This window comes from Rosa chinensis, chromosome 5 (genome assembly GCF_002994745.2).
Source record: "Rosa chinensis cultivar Old Blush chromosome 5, RchiOBHm-V2, whole genome shotgun sequence".
NCBI classification, from domain to species: Eukaryota; Viridiplantae; Streptophyta; class Magnoliopsida; order Rosales; family Rosaceae; genus Rosa; species Rosa chinensis.
In genome coordinates this window covers 18085421-18112207 of record NC_037092.1, presented here as the reverse complement: position 1 = coordinate 18112207, position 26787 = coordinate 18085421, and the positions used below count along the sequence as shown (strand labels likewise).

The following is a 26787-nucleotide window of genomic DNA, read 5'->3' as shown; positions in this document are numbered from 1 at the left end:
CCCTTATTGAATTTTATTATGAAGAAAATAAAAGAAAAAAAATACAAGAATGAGGAGGGGACATAAAACCAAAACTCCTCCAAAGAAATTAATCAGAAAACAAAACAAATGATAAATACAAGAAGAAAGTGAAACTAATGAAATTGAAAATTAGGCAACCCCAAGTAGTCCTTCCGAAAATAATAGTGAATAAGAACCGGGGGCATGTCCCACCACGTTAAACCATCATAATAGAGACTCATGTTAGCAAAAGCATCTGCAGCTTGGTTGCCTTCACGATAGATCAATGTGTGAAGAACGGAAATGCATCTGAGAGATACGATGCAAACAATTATGCCACTCAATTCGTAGCTGCCAAGGTACCAAGTGAGAAGAATGAAGAAATGAAAGAACAAGAGCCGAATCCACTTCTAACATATATTTCCAGTCTCGGACCCAAGCTAACTCAATAGCCTTGATGACTGCCATAACCTCTACTGCCACAGAGCTCGGAATATTAAGATTAAAGTAAAAGGCACCCATAATACCACCTCTAAAATCTCTAAAGATGTCACCATAACCCGCATGTCCAGAAGAGTTACGCTAAGCACCATCAGTATTAATCTTTACCCAACCAAGAAGTCGAGGATGCCAATTTTTTTTTTTTTGGCTAAAATATGATTGGAGAGAGCAGAGCCTCTCAACCTAATTCATTAAAAGAGCTGGATGTTACAAACAGAGAAGAAGGGAGGACAACGCCCATACCCCTAGCCAAAAAACAAAAAAACTAAAGAGGTTCTAACCTCTAGTCTAACAGATTAAAAGCGACAAGAAAACTACAACTCAAATAATCCGGAAATTCGGAAGACCAAGTGAGTCTTGTCGACAAAGATCCAGAAGAAAAGGAGGAGCCTCATTCCGCCACCAAACCAAGCCTAACGATGACAAACCAACATTAGCAAGCGCATCCACCAATTGGGACAAGAAACTTCTTCAAAATAGTAAGATCTTGAACAAAATTGTAAATGCAATCAGAAGCAATTCTATTGGAGGAACTAACTTGCCCTTTAATTAACCTACAAGCATTATTCATGTTGGCCTGCACACCATCAACTTAGCCCGATTTCAAAAATGTCAAATGCACCATAATAAAGCCACAAAAGCAGTGAGCCATAGCCACATGGACAGATTGGGGGACGCTAAAACCCTAAATCAACCATATTGAAACTTGGCAGAACATTAAATCAACCATAGCTACATTTGTACGACTTACCAAGTATTGTAGAGTATTAAGTTTTAACCATGCTAGCGATTCTACAAAATGTACAAGTAGTGGTGGCAAAGATCACAATTTGTGGGCTTCAATGCAGTTATGAAGAAAATGACTTGCTCAATCTACTACTTTACCATATTTTTTCTGAGAGATTCTTAGGTAGAGCTGGCACGTCATGTGGCGATACGCCCAGCCAATTATTGTTTATGCAGGGGGTATTTTGGGTATTTCATTATAATTAAACATGGCTGGGCGTACTACGTGGCTGGTACGTTTGTCCTACCTAGGATTTCTCATTTTTTATATATGTTGGGATTTTCAATGTCCATTATTTGAAGCACGCTTCTATATTAAATGAGTTTGAGGAGTTCCTGTGTACTTCACTTAAGTCATTAAGTACACTTTTTATATTAATCGAGTTTCTAAGTACTTCTCCTATTTTAGCTAGTCAGATCCTGAAAATGGATGAATAGTATGTTGTATTAAACAATTAATATGGTTATGCTACAATAAGCTGACACAAGATGTGTGCTCATCTCCACACAATAATCCATTTAGTTTTTATTTCGACGAGAATAATAAGGCAATTAGTTATGAGGACATAAATCGACATGTTTGATTTGACTAGATGCAATCTAAGCTAAACTCCCTTGTTTACTGTCATTGCATGACAACATTTTCACTTTCAACATAGTTGCTTGAATGATGTGAGACCTTTTCTAAGTTCTGTTCAGAAGAAACCCTATTTCAAATCCTCATATTATTTACATATATATTCTTCTTGCAGTTTCCCCCTAAAAATTGCTTCTTCAGATGACCTCATAACCGGTCATTTGGGATATTTTGAAAAAATTTTGATTGACCCAAAAGTTCCATTTCTGCATTTGTTTTGGTGTAATGATGAGTATTAGATTCTCCTGCACATTTACCTCTTCCCATAAATAAGAGGAATAATCTCCCCAACTTCTCAAAGATCCAAAAAAAGCCAGAAAGCTTTTACTATAAGCTACTCTTTTACCTTTCCTCTCTCAAATCATGTTTATTCTTCAAGCTTCATCTTTGAACATGTTGAAGATAGTGGCATTAATTCTAATTCTTCTATTCCCCACTATAGTATTTGGTGAGTGCATGTACCTGACAGGAACGGCCCCGAGGGTTGCCATGTGACCCGTTCCAGGAGGCCTTTGATTTATCCTACTTACTCAAAGATTTTTATATTTTTATTTTTTGAAAATACAATTGTGAAGAGAAACATTGGTCCAGTGGATATGGGCACCTTTTGTGTTGTTTTCCTCACCTAACCAAGGTTTAAAACCCAGTTTCAGTTTCTAGGCTAGAATATTTTTTACATTGAACTTTTCTTCATCTTTATAATCTATTCAAAGTCCTTAGAATAAAGGAATATGAATAAAGTACTACTAATTACCAAAAAAAATTATTTGGACACTTATATCAATTTATATTCGCAGGCCACACACACAGGACCGGCCATGCCTGTGAATTTGAACACACACACGAACCCAACTATGAAGCACTAAAGTACAAGCTAGGCTCCATTGCTTCAATTCTTGTTTTTGGTGCTTTGGGGGTGAGTCTACCACTGCTAGGCAAGAAGACACCCATGCTAAGACCAGAGAACGATATCTTCTTCATTGTCAAGGCCTTTGCGGCCGGGGTGATTCTAGCGACTGCCTTCATTCACGTACTACCTGAGGCCTTTACGACCTTGACTTCACCATGTCTAAAAGAAAATCCATGGGGCAGATTCCCTTTCACAGGCTTTCTTTGCATGATGTCTGCCATCGGAACATTGATGGTTGATGCAATGGCAACTGGGTACTACAAAAGGTCAAGCTTGAAGTCATCCCAGGTGAGAATGGATGAAGAGAGCAGAGCTGGTCATGGTGCCACACAGGGTAGTAATGCTCATGACTCTGAAGAATTGAGATCAACATCAGAATTATTCAAGCACAGGGTCATTGCACAAGTAAGTTCATTTTTTGTTGTGTTAAATAGTTGGCAATATTTCCCTAATATTGTCTTGGGCACATAATAAGTTCCCCTCATATTCTTGTGAAATGTTTGAGGCATGTTCTAGGTGTTGGAGCTGGGAATTCTAGTCCATTCAGTTATAATTGGAATATCAGTGGGTGCATCCCAGGACACATATACAATAAAGCCTCTCCTGGTGGCTTTGTCTTTCCACCAGTTCTTTGAGGGCATTAGTCTTGGTGGCTGCATCTCTCAGGTATAATCACCATAGATACAGCCTGTAGTACAATATATGGACTAAGCTGGCCGGAGTGGTTTGTTTTTTAACAAGAAAACCATGGCTATTTTAATTTTTCTCTGGTACAATGTGTATGGCCAGTGCTGAAAGTCAGAGAATGTGTTTAAAATTTTGTATGTGCTGTGACACTTACGAGCATAGAACTTCTGATGTTGCTTGCAGGCGCAGTTCAAGTCTCTGTCTGAAGCCATAATGGCGGCATTTTTCTCCCTTACAACCCCCATTGGAATTGCAATTGGTATCGGAATATCAAATGTTTACAGTGAGACTAGCCCAACTGCTCTAATTGTTCAAGGGACTTTGAATTCAGCTGCAGCTGGAATTTTAATTTACATGGCTCTTGTTGACCTACTTGCAGCAGATTTCATGAGCCCTAGAATGCAAGGAAATATGAGGATTCAATTGGGGTCATATATTTCGCTTCTTCTAGGGACTGGCTGTATGTCTCTCTTGGCAAAATGGGCTTGAATTTTTTAGCAGCTAGCATATTAGGTTGCTGTGAAATTTTTTTTCTCCATTGCATTGCCTTCATTTATTTTTAATCTTTGTGTATTGATTTCCTTACCTTTGTAAATGAATTTGATTTTTTCATGTATTGATTTCCTTTACAAGCATGGACACCCCAAAAATTCTACCTACACATCTTTTATCTTTGTTTTTCTAGCTCAAATCTCGAAAATCAAACACAAGATAGATTTACTCATATCAACATTTTCTTTTATTTTGTAAGGGCAACTCCAACCCTTTAGTCAAAAGCTAAAATGACTACCCGCTATTTTTCAGTTGCTCCAACACATAGAATTGTAGAGTCAAAATGGCTCTCGAGTAAAGACTTGAGTCATTTCAACTAAAAAACATAGGATAAAAGCCATATTGGCTCGATGGGACACGTGGACACGTAGTGGGCCCAAATGGCAACTACACAATAGAAGGCCGAGAATCACTCCGCATTGATTTAGTTCAATAGGCTTAGATTAATTGGTATAGAAAACAAAAGGTAACTATAAAATTACTTAATTTCTAATCTAATGGCCAGAAAAATGCGATGGATTAAATTCAACGGCTAATAAAAAAGTTATATATATATATATATATATATTGAATCAAGGCAAAAAGCCAATATATTGATCACAAACCAGAAAGAGAGACCCACTCGACATTGTGCACCACCAGACGAGCACGAATTTGCAGATGAAGCCGATCACAGAAAGATAAGCTCCGGCCTCTCTCTCCCTTTAGGGGTTAGGTTGTGGACTTTCCTCTAGCTTGAGGATAAAGTAACATATTTTTAAACGTAAACAACATGAAAAAATAAAAGAAAATTTTCTAAAAAAATCATAAAAATATTTTATTATGACGATATACTATATACAATAATAATATATGATACATAAATTCATATTGCAGTTAAATTATTGTCTAAGATAATTAAAATTTTGAAATGGGTATGGCTTTTGACTAAAAGGGTTGGACATGCAAAATCTAAATGAATAGTAATGACACTAGAGGTGTAAAATTCTGAAATGGTATGACTTTTAACTAAGGCGGTTGGCGATGCCCTAAAAAGATTTGGAGCCCAAACAAGTTAGAAGATTCAATCATATTATTATATGAAGAAGAATATGAGCCAATCTAGTTAATAATTTTTAGCTATTACAATTGACATGATTTGTTAGAGCAAATGCACCCATGAACCAAGGGCAATTACTGATTTGTCAACCAAATTGGTACTATCAATCCACTATTCATCCCAAATTGGCAATTGCCTCCAGCTTACACAATGCACCAATGAAAGGCAATTTGCCTGCCAATTCACTATTCACAATTCAAATTTGAATAATTCATTAATTCAAAATAGGGTGGTGCTATTCACACATCCCCTCTATTTTTCTATTACTTTAAATCAATTTTTTTTTACAAATTACTCTAATTACCATCTCTTGCAATTAAGTTTTCTTTTTTCTTTTTCTATTTGGCAATTCAATCATTCCCAAATCCTAAACCCTTATTTTCCCGCAGGCACAGAGGACTTCAAAACTCTTTTCAATTCCTTTTTTTTTCTTCCCATCAAAACTTCTCTAGCATAGTCATTCTATCTCTCTAATGTGATGCTTTGAAGTTCAATCAAAGCAGAACAAGCAACTTTAGACCCCTGTTTGGAGAAAATTTTACACTTGATTGGCAATGGAGACATGTGAGAAAAATATGAGTTCAGTGATCATTCGAGTCCCTTTGAATCCATCATTCCTGGTAAGATTCTAACTGAAAATATTTGGTGTATTTGAATCCATTGAGCAACTATATAATTTTATAGCAGCCTAATTATGATAGCCTTATGATTATAGACATGGTTTGTTCTACTATATTATGCTAGAATACGAAAGATTTTGCCATAGGAAAATTATACAAATATGAGTTGAGGGGGGTTTCAGAGATAAGGAGTGGTTGCTTGTGGGGGCAGGGGTGGGTTTCAGCAAGGGTTTGTGTTTTTATTGAGGGTTGATTGGTTTTGATGCTTCTAGTTACTATTATTTATTAGCTTTTATTTTTATGAAGCAATGTTGTGGACTGGTACATTGATTTTTGTTATTTTCTACCAAATTATTTGGGTAATTCATGCTTCAATATACATTATTGAAGTATTTGTGCTGACAATTTTATCATTACTTCTAGTTGAAAGAAATTAAATGTGTTGAGATAAGGATAGCTTGCTCTTTGCTACTGTAAGTTCATGTGCAACTTTTTACTCTCTGGTTTTGTAGCCCCAACCATGGTTTATGCATTTCATTTTTATATACATACCAACTTTTTGTCATCTGTACATTTCAGTTCAGTAACTATAACTACTACTCTAAATAACAAACTAGTTATTGTATTGGCATTCTCTTCACAATGTTGAATTAGGTCCGGTACCTTTTTACCTAACAATGTGGAGAGCAAAACCATATTTACTGCTGAAAATTAGTGTTACTTGGAAGATATTAGTATCATAATATCTCAGTAGCAAAAAAAATTGATTTATTGTATAATGATGGTTGATTCATGATTGACTTGCCAAATAGAAGAAAAGAAAACATAATTGCAAGGGAGGGTAGTTAGGGTAATTTGTAAAAGAAAATTAAATTAAAGTAATAGAAAAATAGAGGGGGTGTATGAATAGAGAAAATAGGTGTGTGAATAGCATCACCCTTAATGTTAAACTTATAATTTAATTAGATAAATAATTAATAATTAGATTAATCATATAATATTAATTTAAAAAAATTAATGAAATTTTTTTAAAAACAAATTAAATTGTATATCAAGTATAAATATCATTCCCAATAAAAAAAAATAGATATCGTTATCATAAAAAAAAAAAAAGGATATTTTGTTGTGGGAAGATTGATAATTGAAAGAAATGAAGAGAAGATTGATGGAAGAAGAAGATGGAGAGGTAAAATTTTAAATTTTTGAAAATTTTGGTGTGAGAAATTAAAGTGGGAAATAGATATTTATAGAATTTTTGAAAATAAATTTTAAGAATTTATTTTACCTTACCGATCATTTTTTTGGTGAAAAAAAAATCCCAACCATTGGATCGAAAGATCCAACAGCTACGATTAAATAATCGTTACAGAAAAGTATAGGTAAAAAAAAAAAAGTCGTTGGCAGTAGGTCCATATGCTTGTAGAGCCCACCACCACGGTCGGGCAATTCACTGACCGACGATTAGCAAACCAATTGCCTAGGCAAGTGGTCCCCATGTGCTGCACAGTGAGTGCCTGGCCAATTTTGTCCCGCTGCATGGCCAACAGTGATCCTCCTCTCCAATTGGTCACCCAATTGGCTTATTGGTGCATCTGCTCTTACAAATACTACTCATTTGCACCGAGTCAATTTTATCTAAAGATTTCAATATTTCTAGTTTTCAACTACCTTTTTGTTTATTTTATAAAAACATAGATTCGATGATATTAGCTTCTCCATGATGACCGATTTAGGGCATTAAGTGCGCACCCACAATCTTAAAGGAAAGGGTGCCGCCACAACCAGGAAACCACCACCTCTCCTTTATATAAATTTTATTAATAACATAAGAATAAGAAAAAAATAGAAGAAGGGAAGGGGGCCAAATCAAACCTTCCCAAATCTAGTTTTCAACTATCTGGTTCGACATTTTTTTTTTTGAACAAATCTGGTTCAACATTCTCAACTGGGAAATCATGGACTTATTTTATAATATTTTATATAATTTCTTTTGTAATACTATATTGCAATGGAATATTAATTGATGAAGTTTTGAATTCTATCACTAGAAAGTTTCTATGACCATAATCCAAACAACCAACAGATTATAGCTTTACCAGCACGCACACCAAATGTATTTGATGAAGAGTCATATAAAATAGTTAAACTTGCAGACAAGCATTTTAATTTATTTCTATGTTCAGCGTACCTCCTGGTAGAAGCTCTATTCATTAAATGCGCATAAGCTCGTCTTACTAAAAGCAATCAAACGAGACTGCATAAAAGTCTATTATCATCAAACCCAAGTTTTATTTTATTTTTTACCTTATCATTTTGCGATGACTTTGGTATTGCAATTTGCAAGGAGTGAGTAATTACCCTTTTTTTTTTTTTTTAGATACGAGCCAGTGCGACTGTTCTCAAGTCTTGATTAATGAAGCCGCAGAATACATATGTGGGACAAGGTACCTATATCCGAATTACAATGTGCATCAAGAAAACTTTCTAAAATAATAACAATAGACTAAACTTATTTAATAATATAAATAACGGGCGTGGGGCTGAGCCTCCCAGTTAGGTTGGGTTTCAAACCCCTTTTCAAAAAAAAAAAAGACTAAACTAAAATAATGTATTCTACCAAGTACTAACTAGCGAATAGTGCTCTACTACCGACACTATTAGCTTTACAATTGTGGTGACATACTAAAAAGATAACTCTATTATGGAGAAACATCATTACAAATAGCACAGTTTTCCCACTATGTTGTTACTGAAGTATTATAAATCTAGCGACACTTAGTTTCACTTTGTTACTAGGAGGGTGCGACCATTTGACCAAGCAAAGAACTTGCGCTTACTTGGAGCAGACAAGGCACACAAGGTGCATAGATCGGGACCAAGCCCACATCGTCCTACCAAAAAATGGTAGCAACTTAAACAAAGAAATGAGAAGTATGTGTTGGAAATAGGATATGCATGGAATAAGGAGAGGAAAAAAATGATGATTCAGTAGAAAAAAGGAGGAAGAAGAAGAAGAAGAAGAAGAAGGCAATACATGATAGACAAGATCAAGGAAGAATGATGTCTTAATATATATAGATTCATCTTTTGAATTCAATCAAGAAACTAATAATATAAATTAGAGTCAACACGTTAAATTTGCTAATTTTACATTAACAATATTGCAATAATTTAGGATTATAATTAATATATTGGCTTTTACTGTTTATTATGCAAAATATATTAAATAAGGGTATGTTAGGAATGAAAAATTTAGGTGTTGAGTCAGGAAGATAAAAAAGGAAATAAATTCAAGTGACAGCTGAGTTATAGGACCGCAATTAATAAAAAAAATTGATCTGGACTGTATCTAATACGAGCTGTGAGTTTTAGACTTAGTCCGCAACCGCTCTCCGCCGTCCTCCACTTTATGCACCTAATCTCGTCCATGCCACAATCCCTCTCCAACGGGTTTACAACAAGATCTAATTGGATCCAACCACAGATCAACCCACCAGAACAAGTGTGAACCCCAGCCACACAACTAGTGCTTGCAGCGAGATCCGAATGAATCCGATCAGTCTCCACTATCTGCCTGTGTCGACACCATCGTCAACCGAAAACAATTGCATAAGAACCCCATTCAGCCCCAATTGCCGATCACCTACACCATCACCTCGTTTGGCCGCATTCAACACACAATGGCGAGGCCATAAGCCATTGTTAGTGTCAAGACGCAGTCGGACAGGCATGATCAACTTTTTTTCTCTCAAAGTTTTTCTCTAGGATTTTCTTCGAGTTTTCCTCTGCTGCTTTCTAAATTTTTAAATCATTTACTATAAGGGGTTGAGTTTACATGTAAGTTTCATAACATGTAAGTCCATTTGTACGAGTTATCCACTATCATCGTGTTTTAAGTCTTAACCATATGGTAGCGATTCTACAAAAATGCACAATTTTTAACTAATTACGTGGTGCCAATATCACAGCTTGTGGGCTCCAATGCAGTGATGAAGAAAATGCGCATGCATGACTTGCTTAATCTACTACTCTATCATATTTACATTCGGATTTTCAATGTCCGTTATTCGAACCATGCTTTTATATTAGATGAGTATTTAAGTCTTTGCAAAAAAGAGAGAGAGTTCATAAGTAGTACTTCTCTTAATAAGTCATTAAACACACTTTTTATATTAATCAAATTTCTAAGTACTTCTCCTTTCTTAGCTAGCTAGGTCCTGAAATGGATAAACAGTTGTATTAAACAATTAAACACGCATATGCTACAGCTGACACAAGATTTGTGCTCATCTGCACACAATAATCCAGTTAGGTATGAGGACATAAAATCGACATTTTGAGTTGACTAGGTTAAACTAACTAAGCTCTAAATCGATACAATCTAAGCTAAACTCCCTTGGTTACTGTGTTTGCATGACGACATTCTGTCTTCACTTTCAACTTACTTGGTTGAATGCATGTGAGACCTTTTCTAAGCTCTGTTCAGGGAAAAATCTATTTCAAACCCTCATATTATATATTCTTCTTGTTTCCCCCTAAAAAATGCTTCTTTAGATTACCTCATTGTAGAATTATTGGAACAACCCGACCATATATAATGTGATGAGACTTTGGCCAATCTTTAGATAAAACACGAAATAGATAGTAGTAGAGGAATAAATATTACTGTGACAGTTGTACGTGATAAGCAAGCACATTTTGTAATGAAATTTGAAAAATATATTAATAAAAAATAAAATGTAAAATTTATAACACGAGAACTAAAATTTTCCCGCGCGTGTACCATTCCACACACTTAAAATGAATCATTGAGTACGGTTTTCCTTCTATCCGCCATATGAGCCTAGCTCAATCAGCCACATTTATCTTCACAATGCATGAGGTCATGTACCTATGGTAAATTACTTTTCATTTAAACAAATCATTTTGGACATTTTGGAAATTTAGGCCATCCAATCTATATTATATTGCCACATGCACAAAATTTGTTTCTTTTTTGAAAATTCAAAATTCTGATTGAGACCCAAAATTTCCATTTCTACATTTGTTATGGTGCAATGATGTGTAGTAGATTCCACTTGTTACGCTAACCAATGTGACTCTCCTGCACATTTACCTCTTCCCATAATCCATATATAAGAAGAATAAACTCCGCAACTACACAAGACCCAAAAGCCAGAAAGCTTTTATTATAAGCTACTCTCATCCCTCTCCTCTCTCAAATCATGTTTATTCTTCAAGCTTCATCTTTGAACATGTTGAAGATAGTGGCATCAATTCTAATTCTTCTATTCCCCGCAATAGTATTTGGAGAGTGTACCTGTGAATCTGAAGACATACAGGACAACAACGATGAAGCACTAAAGTACAAGCTAGGCTCCATTGCTTCAATTCTTGTTTCGGGTGCTTTGGGGGTAAGTCTGCCGCTGCTAGGCAAGAAGATCCCAACTCTAAGACCCGAGAACGATATCTTCTTCTTTGTCAAGGCCTTTGCGGCTGGGGTGATTCTAGCGACTGCCTTCATTCACATACTACCTGAAGCCTTTGAGACCTTGACTTCACCATGCCTAAAAGAAAATCCATGGGGCAGATTCCCTTTCACAGGCTTTGTGTGTATGATGTCTGCCATCGGAACATTGATGGTTGATACAGTGGCAACTGGGTACTACAAAAGGTCAAGCTTGAAGTCAACCCAGGTGACAATGGATGTAGAGAACATAGCTGGTCATGATCATGGTCATGCAGGTCATGTACATCATACTGTTCATACACATGGTGCCACACAGGGTAGTAATGCTCATGGCTCTGAAGAATTGAGATCATCATCAGAATTAATCAGGCATAGAGTCATTTCACAAGTAAGGTTCATTTTTTGTTGTGTTAAATACTTGGCAATATTTCGCTAATATATTTTTTTTGGGTACATAATAAGTTCCTCATATTCTTGTGAAATTGTTTTGGGCATGTTCTAGGTGTTGGAGCTGGGGATTCTAGTCCATTCAGTTATAATTGGAATAACATTGGGTGCATCCCGAAACCCAGATACAATAAAGCCTCTCCTGGTGGCTTTGTCTTTCCATCAATTCTTTGAGGGCATCGGACTTGGTGGCTGCATCTCTCAGGTATAATCACACTAACTACAGCCTGTAGTACAATGTATGGACTAAGCTGGAGTGGTTTGTTTTTTAACAAGAAAACCATGACTATTTTATTTTTCTCTGGTACAATGTATGTGTATGGTGCTGAAAGTTGGAGAACGTGTTCAAAATGTTGTACCACATTGAAACATGTCCATCTGTGCTGTGACATTTACAAGCATAGAACTTTTGATGTTGCTTGCAGGCAAAGTTTAAGGTTCGGTCTGCAGCCATAATGGCGGCATTTTTCTCCCTTACAACCCCCATTGGGATTGCAGTTGGTACCGGAATTTCAAGCGTTTACAGTGAGACTAGCCCAACTGCTCTAATTGTTCAAGGGACTTTGGATTCAGCTGCAGCTGGGATTTTAATTTACATGGCTCTTGTTGACCTACTTGCAGCAGATTTCATGAGCCCTAGAATGCAAGGAAATATGAGGATTCAATTGGGGTCATATATCTCACTTCTTCTAGGGACTGGCTGTATGTCTCTCTTGGCGAAATGGGCTTGAATTTTTAGCAGCTAGCATATTAGGTTGCTGTGAAATTTTTCTTCTCCAAGCCTTCATTTATTTGAATGTTTGTGTATTGATTTCCTTTTTTCTTTTTGTTAATGAATTGATTTTTGGTGTGTGTATTGAATTAATGATTTCCCTTACAAGCACGGTCACCCCAAAATTTTACCTACACATCATTTTTCTAGCTCAAAACTTGACGTATCAACATTTTCTTTTATTTTGTAAAAAGATTTGACGAAACAAGTTGGTAGATTAGGTCGATCATATAATTATATTAAGAAGAACATGAGCCTATCTGGTTAATTATTTTTAGATATTAAAGTTGCACTCTGTCACAAACACCAACATTATTTGCCCTGAGTCATTTCATCAAAAGATCTCAAAATTTCCAGTTTTCAACTACCTTTTTGTACTTTATAAGAATACATATAGAGAATTCGACGATATTAATTAGCTTCTTTATGACTACCAATTTGGGGCATCAAGCACTCACTCACAATCTCAAACGAAAGGACGCCGCCACAACCAGAAACTCACCACTTGTCCTTTTATTAAAATTTTATTAACAAAATTAGAAATGTAGAAGAAAGGAAGGGGGCCAAATCAAAACCTTCCCAAATCTAGTTTTCAACTATTTGGCTTGACATCTTTTTTTCCTTTTTTTTTTTTGAACAAATCTTGTTTGACGTTCTCAACTTGAAGATCATGGACTACATTTCATGTAATCATTTATGTAATTCTATATGGCAATGGAATATTGAATTCTATCAATAAAAAATTTCTATGACCTTCATGATATTTCAAATAACCAACAAATTACAGTTCACGGGTACACCATAAATGAGATCATATGTAAACTCCGGTTTGCGTTCATGAGAGGACTTCAGAGGTAGAATATATATGCAGATGAAGGCAAGGAGGATGAGTTAATTGCTTGCACTACGACTAAGATACGGAGCATCAATACCATCATTAACACGTGTTAGTGGACACCTAACACCATTAAGGTTAGACCATGATCCAATAAGATTGTGTTAGGGACAGTGTCCTGACGCAAGAACCCAAAAATATCATTCTTTCCTAATTTGTACTTATTTAATTTACATGTGGCACATTACGATTGGGGGGTCATACAAACCTAGTACACCTGCAAGAGCTTCATCCGTGTAGACTGTAGACGGTGTAGGAGCTCAACTCTTACACAAAACGGAATTTTGATTTTTTCAAGATTCCTATCCAAAAACCTCTGTGCTCTATCCCTGTTCAAATCGATGAAGCGTACTCTCTAAGAACTCTATAATTTTCTCAGGTGAGTAATAAAACTTAGAGTTGGCTTGCATTTGTTTCTAGTTTGATCAAGTTTCTAACTTCATAGTAAAATTTGGATTTTTGTCACGAAGCATTTTTTGGGTGCAGAACAAGTGTTGCAGATAAGGCAACGTGAAATTTGAGTCAAAGGGCTAGGGATATAGATTGCATTGTGAAGAGAAGACATCAAGGTGTCAATAGCTGAGGCCAAGGAAGCTTGAGATTATTTGTTATGGCTGTGAAGTGTGAAGACTATTTCAATTACTCACGCGTAAGTTTATTTGCTAGCTAGAGCTATGGTGCTAAACTAAAGTAATGAGAATAATAAAATTGCTTCTTAATTAGTTTGTCAGTTAGTGCTATGTTTAGATTTTCAGGTACTTCATTGCTTGGTGTTATTGAAATTGTAGATACACCATTTCGTTGTCATGTGCTGAAGGTTATTTTTATGATTGTTGATATGAAGATGTTGAGTTATTTCCTAGTAGTAAATAGTATGGTGGTGCTTAAGAAATGAGCTTTTTGCAGATGGGAGTGCTTGAAAGTGCTATAACTCGGGGATTGGACTGATGGCATTTATACAGCTTTTTATGTCTGTGATCAAAGGGTCATCAGAGACTCGGAGCGTCACAATTGTCAAATTCTCTGTATGAACAGAATGATTATAATGATTCGCCAGTAGATATGACTTGCAAATGATGGAAATTGCTGGGAACTTCGATGGTCACAGCATCGAAACAGAAAGACCAACTTGTAGACCTTCAGCTGCCGGGGGAGAATTTGCAATGCTTTGTGACAGGAATCAGTGCCTAATGTTATGGATACAATTTGGACAGGTAAGTGCTAATGTTAGCTCCATTCCTGGTGCTATTATTCAGATTAAGAAATTTTGTATCAAATCCTTCTTTCTTAATTCTTAGTTCTATATAATGAAAGGTATGGTTGATTGGTTGGTTAGGTGAGATTGGATTGAATTGTTAGAGAAAATTAGTGCCGCAGATTCTTTGAAAATTGCGTTTCAGATATTTCATCATATGGGGATTGACACTGACATAAATATATGGTTTTAAAATCATTTATGTTGGGGCTTTGCAGTTGTTCACATAAAAAAAATAACACTTCTTCACTGGTTTTTTGAACAGGAGGAGATCTACTATCCCAGATAATCTAGAATCTGTCTTCGTACAGTAAGAAAATGGGTGCAACACCTGCGTAAGTGTTACAGGAGATATGAGCCTTTAATTTGTAGCAGGGTAGAAAATTATCTATGTTAAGTTACTGACTCTTTAGCTGCTGAAGTTTGAGAGCTCTTTTCTCCTATCCCTCCTCACTTTGATCTTGCATTGAATTATGAATGCAAGTCAACGCCAACTAAGAAAGCTAGATATTAGTCTTCTTGCTTTTATAGGTGCTACGCTCACTTGTGGAGGTTTACATGTACAGAGATCACAAAGGATGTGATGGTAGTCACCTTTAATATGGTATGTGACGATCACTCAATTGATTAGAGTTTAGCGTTGCTATGCATTTTTGCTCAGTGTACCTTTCAGCGCTGCATATGCTAATATGAAAACGCCATACCATTTCCTTGCATGATGATATTTTCGTCTCTTCTGGAAGAAACTTTCGAAAGGATATATACCTTCCGTATTTAACATAATTCTATGTACTGATTCATGTGTGTTTTTTTTTCATTGAACCATGGTCATTTGTTCCAGATGGATGTGCTTCTGTTGTAAATGGAGATCTTGTTACTGAAGGCTCAGTTTTCTTTGATGGATGTGGAGGTTGTGATAGCCCAAATTGATTTGGAAGCGGTGTGCACTTATTTTTTTCAACTGACTCTTCGGTGCAGGAGTGAATTACTTTCTACATGTTTGTTAGACGCTAATTTGAATTTCAACGTATTTGTATCAGAAAAACAATTCTGTCAAAAAATATACATGCTTGGTTACTCATTTTGTAAAACTTAAACATTGTATACTGATTAGGTTTCTTGTGTATTTCTTATGATTCTAATTTCTTACTTGACTTTATTAACGCACAATGGCCATTGCAAGTCCAACTGAGGTTACTTGAAGTTCTAGCAAGGACCAATTTAAGTAGTTGGGGTCAGTATTCGCTGATTCAATTATAAGGTTGAAGAAAAAGCCTTGATTTTATAATCTTGGTTCCCCAGGAGATTTCCTAAAAATATTTTTCCTTTGTTACATATTTCTTCTTTGGATCTGTATAAGCAATTGGCTTAGAGTGCAACAACTTATCTTACCTTAGTGTGAATGTCACATACAATAATTTATTAGTGTTGCACTCATGCATGCAGATATTGCAAATGGGGATAAACAAGTCCAATTATGCCATAAGGATTGGAAACTACACTCATGGGGAGTATCATACTGACAGCAGAGAAATCACAGAATGCATATTTGACACTGTTTTCATGGGATCTGAAAACAGGTATATATCCATGGTTATGTCCTCTAGTACTGTGATGTTGTTTTCCTTGTACAATATTCGTGAGCAGTAGATACTCTCTAATGCCAAGTGCATAATTGGCATCCAACCCCACTACTGTTTACTGTCTGGATCTGTATTGTTGTGCCTGTAGTCTTAGAACAGACATCAATGAAATTTAAATGCTGATTCTTCATGTTGCAAATTGTAATAGTCTCAGTTTCGAAGAAAGCCTTAAATATTGAAGAAAGCCTTAAATATCTGGGATGTTGAATGAATCAGATCTTCTAATAGTTCATGTTTTGTTTATTATGCAACTCTCCGTGCATCTTCTCCTCACAATTGTTATTGTTTTGTTGCTCTTGCGTATCCGATTTCTTGTTTTCACTTTCTAAGATCAATGGATTCTACTGCCTTACAGCTTTTCTTCTGCTTGGATTATCACTCCCTTTTGGCATAAATTGTTTCCATTATCACACTGTGTGCTTAAAAGAAAGTCTTGAATAATGCATTAGATTCAGAATGGCATGAGAATTAATACAAATAATGAATCAGCAAAATAAGATAGATTGCTTGAATATTGCACTAGATTAACACCAAATTAAGCTAGATCAGTTGAGACAGGATTCTAGTCAGTCGCGGTGTTTCATTTGTAAGAAACTGTGATAAAGTAGAAGGGAATGATCATTGAAAGAAGCTGCCCACACCTTCTCCATGGATATTTCACTCTCTGATGGTGGAAAGACTGTCACTTGTGTCCTCCTTGTACTTGCCAATACCCAATAGTGTGCCGGCCACCAAAAGGGCTGCAGAATTGGCCTATGCTATACAATGTTGTTCAGAGATCACAGCGACACTTTGGAAGTTTGGAGAATGTGATCAGGAAAGTGAAGTTAATTAATGAAGGAAGATTAAACCAGATCATCCTTCACTTAAAATGGCTGTTTGAGTTCAGATCTTCAAGATACAGCTCCATGACTAGTTTATGTTTATGCTATAAATTTGCATTTGGTTGTAGCTTTTGAGTTTTGAATGTGGGAAAGTAGAATATTATTTGTATTAGTTTTCTGTAGATGTTCAAATGAAGCAAAATTAACCTGAATGAGATTAGTTTTCCTATAGCTGAAATCTGTTATGAGCATATGTTTAATATGGAACTTTTGAAGAAGGATATTTGATACAACTTATAAGATGCAGTGAGCAGCAAAGAAATGCACCATCTCAGTGCAGCAGTGGGAAAATTTTTTAATACTGTATGCTTGAATTTTATGCTTGATTTTTGGGTCTGAGGTTGTGTATCGACTTTGGATATGACATTAGGCCTGTTGGCAGCAGAAACAAATAATAAACCCCGGGCTTCACTTACTGTCAAGCAACTAGCCCTTTTCATCTTTTAGTTTTTCTTGGAATGAAATTCAAGGTTACTTCTCTGAATGTTGTAGTACTTGCCTGCTCGGCCTATCAAAAATTTGAAATGATTGTTGTACATGTGAGGAAATGAGGAACTGGCAAGAATTCTCTGCTTAATTTGATAATAGACAGCATACTTTAAAGTCTTACAAATACGAGATTTCTAATTAACTCACAGATTTAAGAGTTAGAAATCATGGAGATCTGCTGAACTGTTCTCACCCATTGATATAAGACCACAGGAATGAGGAAGGAAAGTTTTTGAATTACTACTTTCATGGACAGAGATTACTAACTTCCAAATATGTAACCTGAATATACTAATAAGAGTTCTCTGATGGTAACAGTATTTTAAAGTATTCCTAAACAGATTATGCATGTCTGTCTTAACAGGCAGAACTACAAACAGATCAGACATGATATTCAGTACCAACAAACGGGACAATATTCTATCTCCATTACTCAAAAGAGTAGATATTCTCTCCCCTAACTTTTATACAATTAGAAACTCTCACCCTTGACCTATATAGCCTCAATATCCTGCAAAAAGCTTGCCTAAAGCTCATGAAGTGGATCAAATGAATTTCATTCAGCTGTTGAATTAATCCACAGGAGTATCACCTGACCTCTGGTAAACAGTTGTGATGATAGCGTTGCAGATTGCTTCAACCTCCTTGAGCTTCTCCTCATAGTCCTCCTTCTCAGCGGTCTGGTTGTCCTTCATCCATTCCAGGGCCTTCTTCACAGCGGTCTCAAGCTTATCCTTCTCATCATACTCAAGCTTGTCCATTTCGTTGATCTGGTTCTTCAAGTTGTAGATAAAAGTTTTCAGGCTATTATGGGCATCAATCCTCTCCTTCACCTTCTGGTCCTCATCAGCTAACTCCTCTGCCTCTTTGACTATGCACTCAATTTCTTCTTGGCTTGTGCAACCCTTGTCATTGGTGATGGTGATCTTCTCAGATTTGCCAGTGCCCTTGTCTTCTGCCTTGACATTCAGGAAACCATTGGTATCCACTTCAAACGTGACTTCAATCCGAGGAATACCCCTGTCCAATGGAGTAATGAGTTACAGTTAAATCTCTATAAACTGGTAAAGCCAATTAAAAGAGAAGATAAGATTAAAATTTCCACAATTCTTTGTGAAACTCATTTCACCCTCATACACTTTGGAGCAGAAACAAACCTTGGGGCTGGGGGAATGCCAGTAAGTTCAAATTTTCCAAGGATCCTGCAATATCTTGTTAGACTCCCTTCACCCTCATAGACCTGGAAAAAGCAAAACACGATTAAGTCTAGGAAAAATTCATCATGCCGTGGTCATTTCAACAGTGCACGAGCATTTCATTACAGTGGATTAGTCAAAGAGTGATACCTGAATGTAGACTGTACTCTGCTGATCCTGATAAGTGGTGAAAACCTGGGATTTCTTGGTTGGGATCACAGTGTTTCTGGGAATCAATTTAGTCATAATACCACCAGCAGTTTCGATACCAAGGGTGAGAGGTGCAACATCCCAGAGAATGATATCTGTATTTAACAAAATATAATATGTGCTCTGTTATTCTAATCATATATAATTAACCCTCATCGAGCAGATAAAAAATGCATATATACCTTTGTTTCCATCACCAGCCTTATCATAAGCAAATGCCTCAGGGTTCACACCATTGTTTAAGTACGGATATGAACCTTCAATAGCCAACATTTCAAGTTGTTCCATTTCTCCTGCAACCTCCAACAGTTCAAGTTCTTTCAATTCTTGTTCAAGTTCCACCATTTTTTCGAGTTCTTCTAACTCTATTTCATCTTCCAACATCTCTAGTTCATCCTTAAAAAGTTCCAAATGATGTTCATATTGTTCATCAAAACCATCATCTGTTAAAACAGCTGCCACTTGCTCATCAGAGTCTCTCAACCGTATTGCAATCTCATCTAGAAGCTACATTTTAAATAATACATGGTATCAGTACTGTTAATCGCAGACCACTCACAGCCATGATTCAACAATTAATGAAAAAAATAATGCAATTCCTTAAAGAAACAGAAAAATAACAATAAAAATGCCAGGATTGAGAACCCTTGAATGGAATTTAACAATCCCAATTCCCAAAGCATGGAATATATCCAAGAAAACAGAAGAACTGAACTCTAAATAGGGAATATATAAATGTCAAGCGAAAATCTCATTCAAGAATCACAATTATTCAAAGAAACAGAGCAATTATGATAACTCAAAAACCAAATTTCCCAATTGCAAAACCCTAGAACTAAAATTAAGATTCTTGATATTTCAATGTGCAGATGTGAAGTGCGAGACTTACTTACCCCTATAGAAATGGCAATTTCAGCTTTGAGTAACACATGGCAAAGACAATCTTGATCATCGTCCATTTCGATGAGGCAAGAACAGAGAGAGAGAGAGAGAGAGAGAGAGAGAGAGAGAGATGAGTGCAGAGCGGAAACGCAATGAGGGAGAACAGAGAACAAGAAAGAAAGAAAGAAAGAATTGGCGGGAAATGTGACTAACAGAACTCTAACCGAAAACAATTTCATTAAGTAAAAATATAAACTTTTTATTATACAAGAAAAAAGAATTCTACCTTTTTGTTAGCCGAACAACGACGTGTCGTACAAATCAACCCATCTCTCTCCTCTGCTCTTGCACGAGGGAAAACGACACCCAGGGTGGACGGCCATCGGAGAAATCGAAGTTGATTTGGGCAACAAATTATCGGACTGAGGAGGAGGAGAGAAATTGAAACGGTAGGTAACGAATGGAGGCGTTACTCCTCCTCCGCATCGGAATCGGAGAAGAAGGAGAACGGTTGTGGAGGGTCGGGAAAAGTTTTCCATTGAAATGGGACAGGGAATAGGCTATCGAGTATCGACTCAGAATGAACAGGCTTGGAGGCTTGTAGCAGCTTACCACACCTATCGACATTCTCTCTTTTATTTTTTTTTTATTTTTTTTTATTTTTTTCTTATAGAAATATTGGATCTTTTTTCTTTTTAGGTCGGGAGACAAATATATATATATATATATATATATATATATATCAAAATAGCTTTAGTTATTCTATAGATTAGTCTAGTTTTATCATATTGTGAATCTTGATCCGAATACTGATTTGATAGGTATATTACTAACTCGCTAACATAATCAAAGTAACTTTGCTACCTCACCCAGATAAAAGAAAAATAGCTTTAATTATTCTCTAACGCAATTAGTTCAAAAAATAGAGACTCTGATATGTATGGATCACGAACACAACCTAAGCCTAAATTATCCAGCAAAAACACTGAAGAAGCCGAGGGAGGGATGGATCGAGTCCATCTTTGAGCATGGCCAAGGTGCCCAATTTTAGCAATAGCATCAGCTAGGAAGTTTACTTCTCTTTTAACATGTCGGAAATCAATTACAGAGACCTGCTGGGCAAGAAGCCTAATGTCTTTCAGTATCTGTCGAATACGCCATGGAGGCTGAACTACATAATTGATACTATCAATTAATAATTTGGAGTCCCCTTCAAATAAATATTAGAGAACCCATAAACTCAAGACCTCTGAAAAATTTCACCAAGCCATAAAAGATAAGTTAAAACATAAAATTGTCCCCAAAGGCCTTGTGAATGTATCCAGATTAGGTTATAGAGAAGCTCAATAAGAGACCACCCCAAATACCTATAAAACAAAGCTTTTTTTATTTTTTATTTTATTTTGAAAGTGGGTTGTGTGAATCCATTATAAATTTTGCCGACCTATAACCTAGAAAGAAACGCCATACACAGGAGGGAGTCTCCCCCACCATCTCTACTAACTCTTGCTCCATCAGTGTGTTAGGCTTGGTGACCACCTGCGTCCTGCACTCCAGCATGAAGTTTCAAATTAAAACTTCTTCTTAGGCTTATTCGGTTCCAAAGAGAATTTCTGGGAGACTTTCTCCGCTAAGTTTGTTCTTGTTGCCCAATGGACGACCCACCACTACTAGCAAAATGAGCAACCCACACTGATTTTACACTTACTGACTTTCACACGGATAAAACATCTGTGGGATTTGATTTATAAATACAGACATCTGTGTGAACTAATGAACTGGACCCTACATAAGCACATGTTTACACTATTACTCACTGAAATCAGTGTGAGATAAAGTTTCTCACAGATATCCGTGTATCCCAAATATTTAGTTCATACTGACATGTGTGAGAAAACTTTTACATACGGATATCTGTGAGTAATAACAAAATATAATTTATTAAATAATTTTATACTCATAGACATCTGTAACAAGATTTGACCCACACGGATATCTGTGAGTAATAACAAAAATATAATTTATTAGATAATTTTATACTCATTGACATCTGTAACAAGGTTTCGTACACACGGATATCTGTGAGAAGTAACAAAAATATAATTTATTAACTAATTTTATACTCATAGACATCTGTAACAAGGTTTGACTCACATGGATATCTGTGAGTAATAACAAAAATATAATTTATTAGATAATTTTATACTCATAGACATCTGTAACAAGGTTTTGTACACACAGATATCTGTGAGAAGTAACAAAAATATAATTTATTAACTAATTTTATACTCATATACATCTATAACAAAAGTGTTACACACACAGATATAGTCATCTGAATAATATTGTTTTTCCTTTCTTTTCTCTAACACTAGTTAAATCTAGAAATAAGTTGGAAAATCCTACAACCACATAATCGCGGCGTACTCTGTATAGGATTCATCAGAGAGCACGACTCCTCCATAGTCATCTCTATTTCAATAGCAGCTCAACAGAAACTCTGTAGGTGTTTGAAGACAGAAATAAAGAAGTAAAAGAACCCAGATAGCAAATACTTGGGTCTTGATCTCAGGTGTCATTTGGCATAAGGTAATATTTATTGGTTGATTTTTCCTATACTCATGCCTTTCTAGTTGATGTTATTGATCATCAATTTATTCAATTGACAAAAACAGAAGGGGTTCTGGTCTTCTGGAGATGCAGCAGACAAAGGGGAAGATGAAGAGAACGGGAAGATGCAGAAATAAATAATAAATCTGGAGTGTGTTTCTTTGTTCAATCATGTCATTTTTGTTTGTATATTTATTGGGAGAGGTATTGGCATTCATCCCCCTCTTCCTCCTTGTATCATTTCTGGAATATGTTGAGAATTTTACTGATTAATTACTGTTATTGGTTGTTCTTCAAATATTACTATTATTGGTTAACATTTAACATTATTTAAATCAATTTATTTTTATTGTGTAGTTCACTAGTTCATACAGATTTTAGTTTAGTGATTAATGTTCCCACTGATTTTTAAAGATAGATTTTATACCGTATTTTTATTTATCTCGTGTGAGTATGTATGGGTACCACAGAAAAATCCACACTGACTTTTATATCAGTGGGGAAAGACCAAAGACCACCCGCTCAAATGCAACCGTAATTCAATCCGTGAGTGTAGGGTGGCTATTGGGCTTCCCATACTGATATCAGTAACTGTTAGACCTTATACCCACTGATTCTAATCAGTGTGTATAGTCAAATTTACTAGTAGTGCACTCTGGCCTTCTTAGCATAGAGAATAATAAAGTTAGTAATAGTGGTCTTACCGTCTTATATATCATTCACCTTAAAAATAAAAAAGGATTCGATTCACTAATGCTGTTCTAATATGCTTGAGACGTTACATTTGATTAATTTTTTATTAATTGAAAATAATTCCCAGATATATGCCTTTTCCTAATCCTTTTCCAAATTGTTGTAGGATGAATAAAGGCTCCTAACCAAATTAGAACACTATTTTTTTTCAAATTCTTGTAGATGAAGGCTTTGGTCTCTAGCATTATCTATATAAAATTATAAACCCACCCTCACCAAGTTATCAGTCATTCACTCATACTCTCTATTTGCCATGGATTTCACGTCTTCAAGAATGATGTTCAAGAAGCAGTTTTTCCGTAGCAGAGCATCTCAAAGAGACACAAGCGAACCCTTTCCTCCCACAGTAATCCCAATTGGCAGCGACATGCTTCCCATCAAATTAAGGCTCTTCACGCTGATCGGTTCTTCTACTCCTCCAAGAATAATTCTTTATGATGCACCAAACCTCATAACCGAACCACAAATGGTGGTTTCTCTCTCTCGTGTCAAACTATCATACCTAATTAAGCGTGGATACGCAAAGGTCATGGCTAGGCACCTTACCAAGATGGGTATCCCAGAAGCCGAGCAGCCTGCTATTATTGGAAAAATATTTAAGGTGGTTGAAGTGGCTGTCCCTGGGTTGCCTATTACTGTGAGCATAGTGGACGTGACTGTGACTACTCCGGATGAGCCCTCGTTACGCCGTTTAACAGCTTGTGTAGAGGCCAATCGTCAAGAGATGCTTGATGTTCATGGGCATCTATGGGAGTTCATGGAAACATTTAGGGTCGACGATTTTAGGAGACACATTGATGCAGTCAAGCAGGATTTCAAGCTAGTGAGGTTGGATAGTTTGGAAGCTGCTGTTAGACAGACACCCTGTTTCATATGTAATGAGGAACTTGATGAAGGAGAAGATCATCCAAATAGGATAGCTCGGTTGCACTGCTCGCACCTTTACCATTTAAGTTGCATTGTCTGGTGGCGAACTAAAAGTCACTTGTGTCCCTCGTGCCAGCACCCAATAGTGGACGAGCCACCGAAACCTTATGCTCCATATCATTGGATCATGTGGCTTGCTAGTAAGTCGATAGATGGTGGTGACAGTCTGTCTAAAATCCTCATGATAGCGAAGTTAAAGAAGATAAATCATTATCTTTTTTTTTGAGAATAAATCCAGATCATCTTGGACTTAAAATGGCTGTTAAAATCAGATTTTAATGTTTAGGGTTAGAGGATGTATTTAGTTGTTTAATTAGTTTCCTTAAAGCTTTTGGATTTGCGGAGTAGATGCAGATAAGATAGGTTTATTATATGCATTAGTTTTCTATATCCATGCAGATTCTTAAGTTAATCGGATTGAAACCAGTTTTGCAGCTTTTGCTATAAAATAGCTGAAACTCGTCAGAAGTTTATGTTGGCTTATGCAATTGAAAAGAATGTTCATTGTCGTAACAAGTTATATCGCCTCTGGTGAATTTCTGGTAGTACTTTTAAATTGTGGATGATGATCTTTCATACTAATAGCAAAATGGGCAACTCACACATATTTAAATCTGTGTGAAGTACTACTTTTTTCACACGGATGGTAGTATGTAAAAGGCTGTACCTATGATGCAAGCACGGAATGTTTTTCAGTTGCCTTGGAGAGGGCGCTAATGCTATATTCACACAGTTTTGGGAGTCCATGTGAAATTTCATGTGGGTCCCACTTGTCTTCCAATATGCATACTTGAATTTTATGTTATCCGTGTGAGATGAAAATAATATTTTAATACCTTAATTAGTGTGAAATACATTCTTAACACACACAGATATCTGTGCGAAATAGCTTCTTACACACAGATATTTGTGTGAAGTATGTTCTTAACCCCCACAAATGTCTGTGTAAATTGATTAATTTGCTCACAGATTTTTGGGTCAATTAAATTTCAACAAAACTTGTTATGAAATTGACTCATACTGAAATCTGTGTGAAAATGTGAATAGCATTAAAAAAAAAAAGCTGTTAATTAACAAATACAAAAATATATACAATTGCATTTTATTTTTCCCAACAAAAGTAGATTAATTCAAACTCATCCACAATTACTAATAATAAAGTAAACTTTACATTCCCAATCTCTCTTTATTGTTTTAATCCAGCTATATATCGATGAGAAAGTGCCCAATATATACAAACTGGCCACGCCAGCAAGATCTTTTTTTACATTTCTTGGCATACAAAAATGACATCTACTTCATACCTTAAATAAATTCTTGGCATACAAAAAACAAGGATGTTTTCTAGAATACAGTGTTGTTCAAGGTGGAATATGACTAAGATTTCCCCCTTTTAACAACAAAATCCTTGGCCAAGAACATAGTTTGATGGAGCTTTGAGGATTAACTGAAAGTGGACAAAAACAAAACCATCAAAGTCAGCAAATGACATCTACATAAGGTGAAACTTACCAGCTCACTTCAACTGCTATTCTGGAACAGTTTCAGGCATTTCCGGGCGATATACATCATTGATGGCTGGGGTTGGGATCACGGGTCTACTACCTTTAGTCAATGGCTCAATATCTATAAGGCAGTACTGAAATTTGTATCTCTACGATTGCTTTTCAACTGTTTGGCACATGATGTACAATTGCTATTCCTAAGTACACAGAGGCATCTTTTCAGGAAACTCATTCAAAGAACCAGAAGATAATGAAAATGAAAAATGGGGTTTATGATGTACATACATGTCAAGGCTATGTGGTATCGGCACCTGCAATAGAGATTTTGTGAGCAACTGAATCATTTTAACTTTTTTTTACAATCTTACATGTCAAGGCTATATCCACACCAGAAATTGTTTACATTTTCTCTTGTTACCAAGAAGAGTCAAAAGGTGTCAACAGTAACTACAAAATGCAAGTACTCCTGCATACTTGCGATATATAGTTAGTTATTTTCCTAACAGATATATATATATATATATATATATATATATATATATAACATTTTTGACATCTACTCTGAACTCTAGGAGAGCCACCATACCCTTTGTTTCTTTCTCTTATGACCATGAATATGCAAATGGTGGAACCTAGAAACTATAACTTGAATACCTCTACAATATATGTATACGGATGTTCAAGCAATAGGATCCTAAGAAGCTAATGTATATATACTAATATACATTTCAAACACTAACCTTGAGGTATGAAAATTTATACTGGACTCTAGTGAGCATGGACAAAGATGCAGGCCTGATCCATTTCATTGTCAGTAAAATGCCAGCACACACAAACATAAAGGATAAAAGTACTATGGAAGCAAGCTATAATCCAACCCAACTAGACCTAGCTTGAATAAGCATTACTTGGGTGCACGAGAAACACAGAAAAATAGCGTATGTTTAGACGAATAAGGAAGGATATAGGATGCCATTGTTGATTCCAGGATTTGAAGTTTTAATCAATGATGCTAACGTGCGAACCCGACACTCCTTATATGGTAGTAGAGACAACG

At 36.0% G+C, this 26787-nt stretch overlaps 3 protein-coding genes and 1 long non-coding RNA gene across 4 annotated transcripts; 3 read left to right on the top strand and 1 right to left on the bottom strand.

Annotated features, from left to right (window-relative positions):
• Positions 1-2523: 2523 nt before the first annotated feature.
• On the top strand, positions 2524-4158 carry LOC112203319 (zinc transporter 1). The gene is made up of 3 exons (XM_024344306.2): positions 2524-3239; positions 3351-3500; positions 3705-4158. The coding sequence occupies exons 1-3, from the start codon at positions 2874-2876 to the stop codon at positions 4008-4010; spliced, it is 822 nt and encodes a 273-aa protein (XP_024200074.2). The 5' UTR covers positions 2524-2873; the 3' UTR covers positions 4011-4158.
• Positions 4159-10965: 6807 nt separating this feature from the next.
• LOC112166602 (zinc transporter 1) lies at positions 10966-12572 on the top strand. Its single transcript, XM_024303480.2, has 3 exons — positions 10966-11650; positions 11765-11914; positions 12135-12572. Exons 1-3 carry the CDS (start codon positions 11018-11020, stop codon positions 12438-12440), a joined length of 1089 nt encoding a protein of 362 aa, XP_024159248.1. The 5' UTR covers positions 10966-11017; the 3' UTR covers positions 12441-12572.
• Positions 12573-17934: 5362 nt separating this feature from the next.
• LOC112167801 (luminal-binding protein 1) lies at positions 17935-20552 on the bottom strand. The gene is made up of 5 exons (XM_040507215.1): positions 20222-20552; positions 19236-19560; positions 18994-19148; positions 18805-18887; positions 17935-18667 (listed from the first exon to the last, which is right to left on the bottom strand). The coding sequence occupies exons 2-5, from the start codon at positions 19435-19437 to the stop codon at positions 18220-18222; spliced, it is 888 nt and encodes a 295-aa protein (XP_040363149.1). The 5' UTR covers positions 19438-19560; positions 20222-20552; the 3' UTR covers positions 17935-18219.
• A 1715-nt stretch (positions 20553-22267) lies between these two features.
• Positions 22268-22843, top strand: LOC112167542. The gene is made up of 2 exons (XR_002923830.2): positions 22268-22524; positions 22611-22843. It is a non-coding gene; the product is annotated as an uncharacterized LOC112167542 (long non-coding RNA).
• The last annotated feature ends 3944 nt before the right edge of the window (positions 22844-26787 follow it).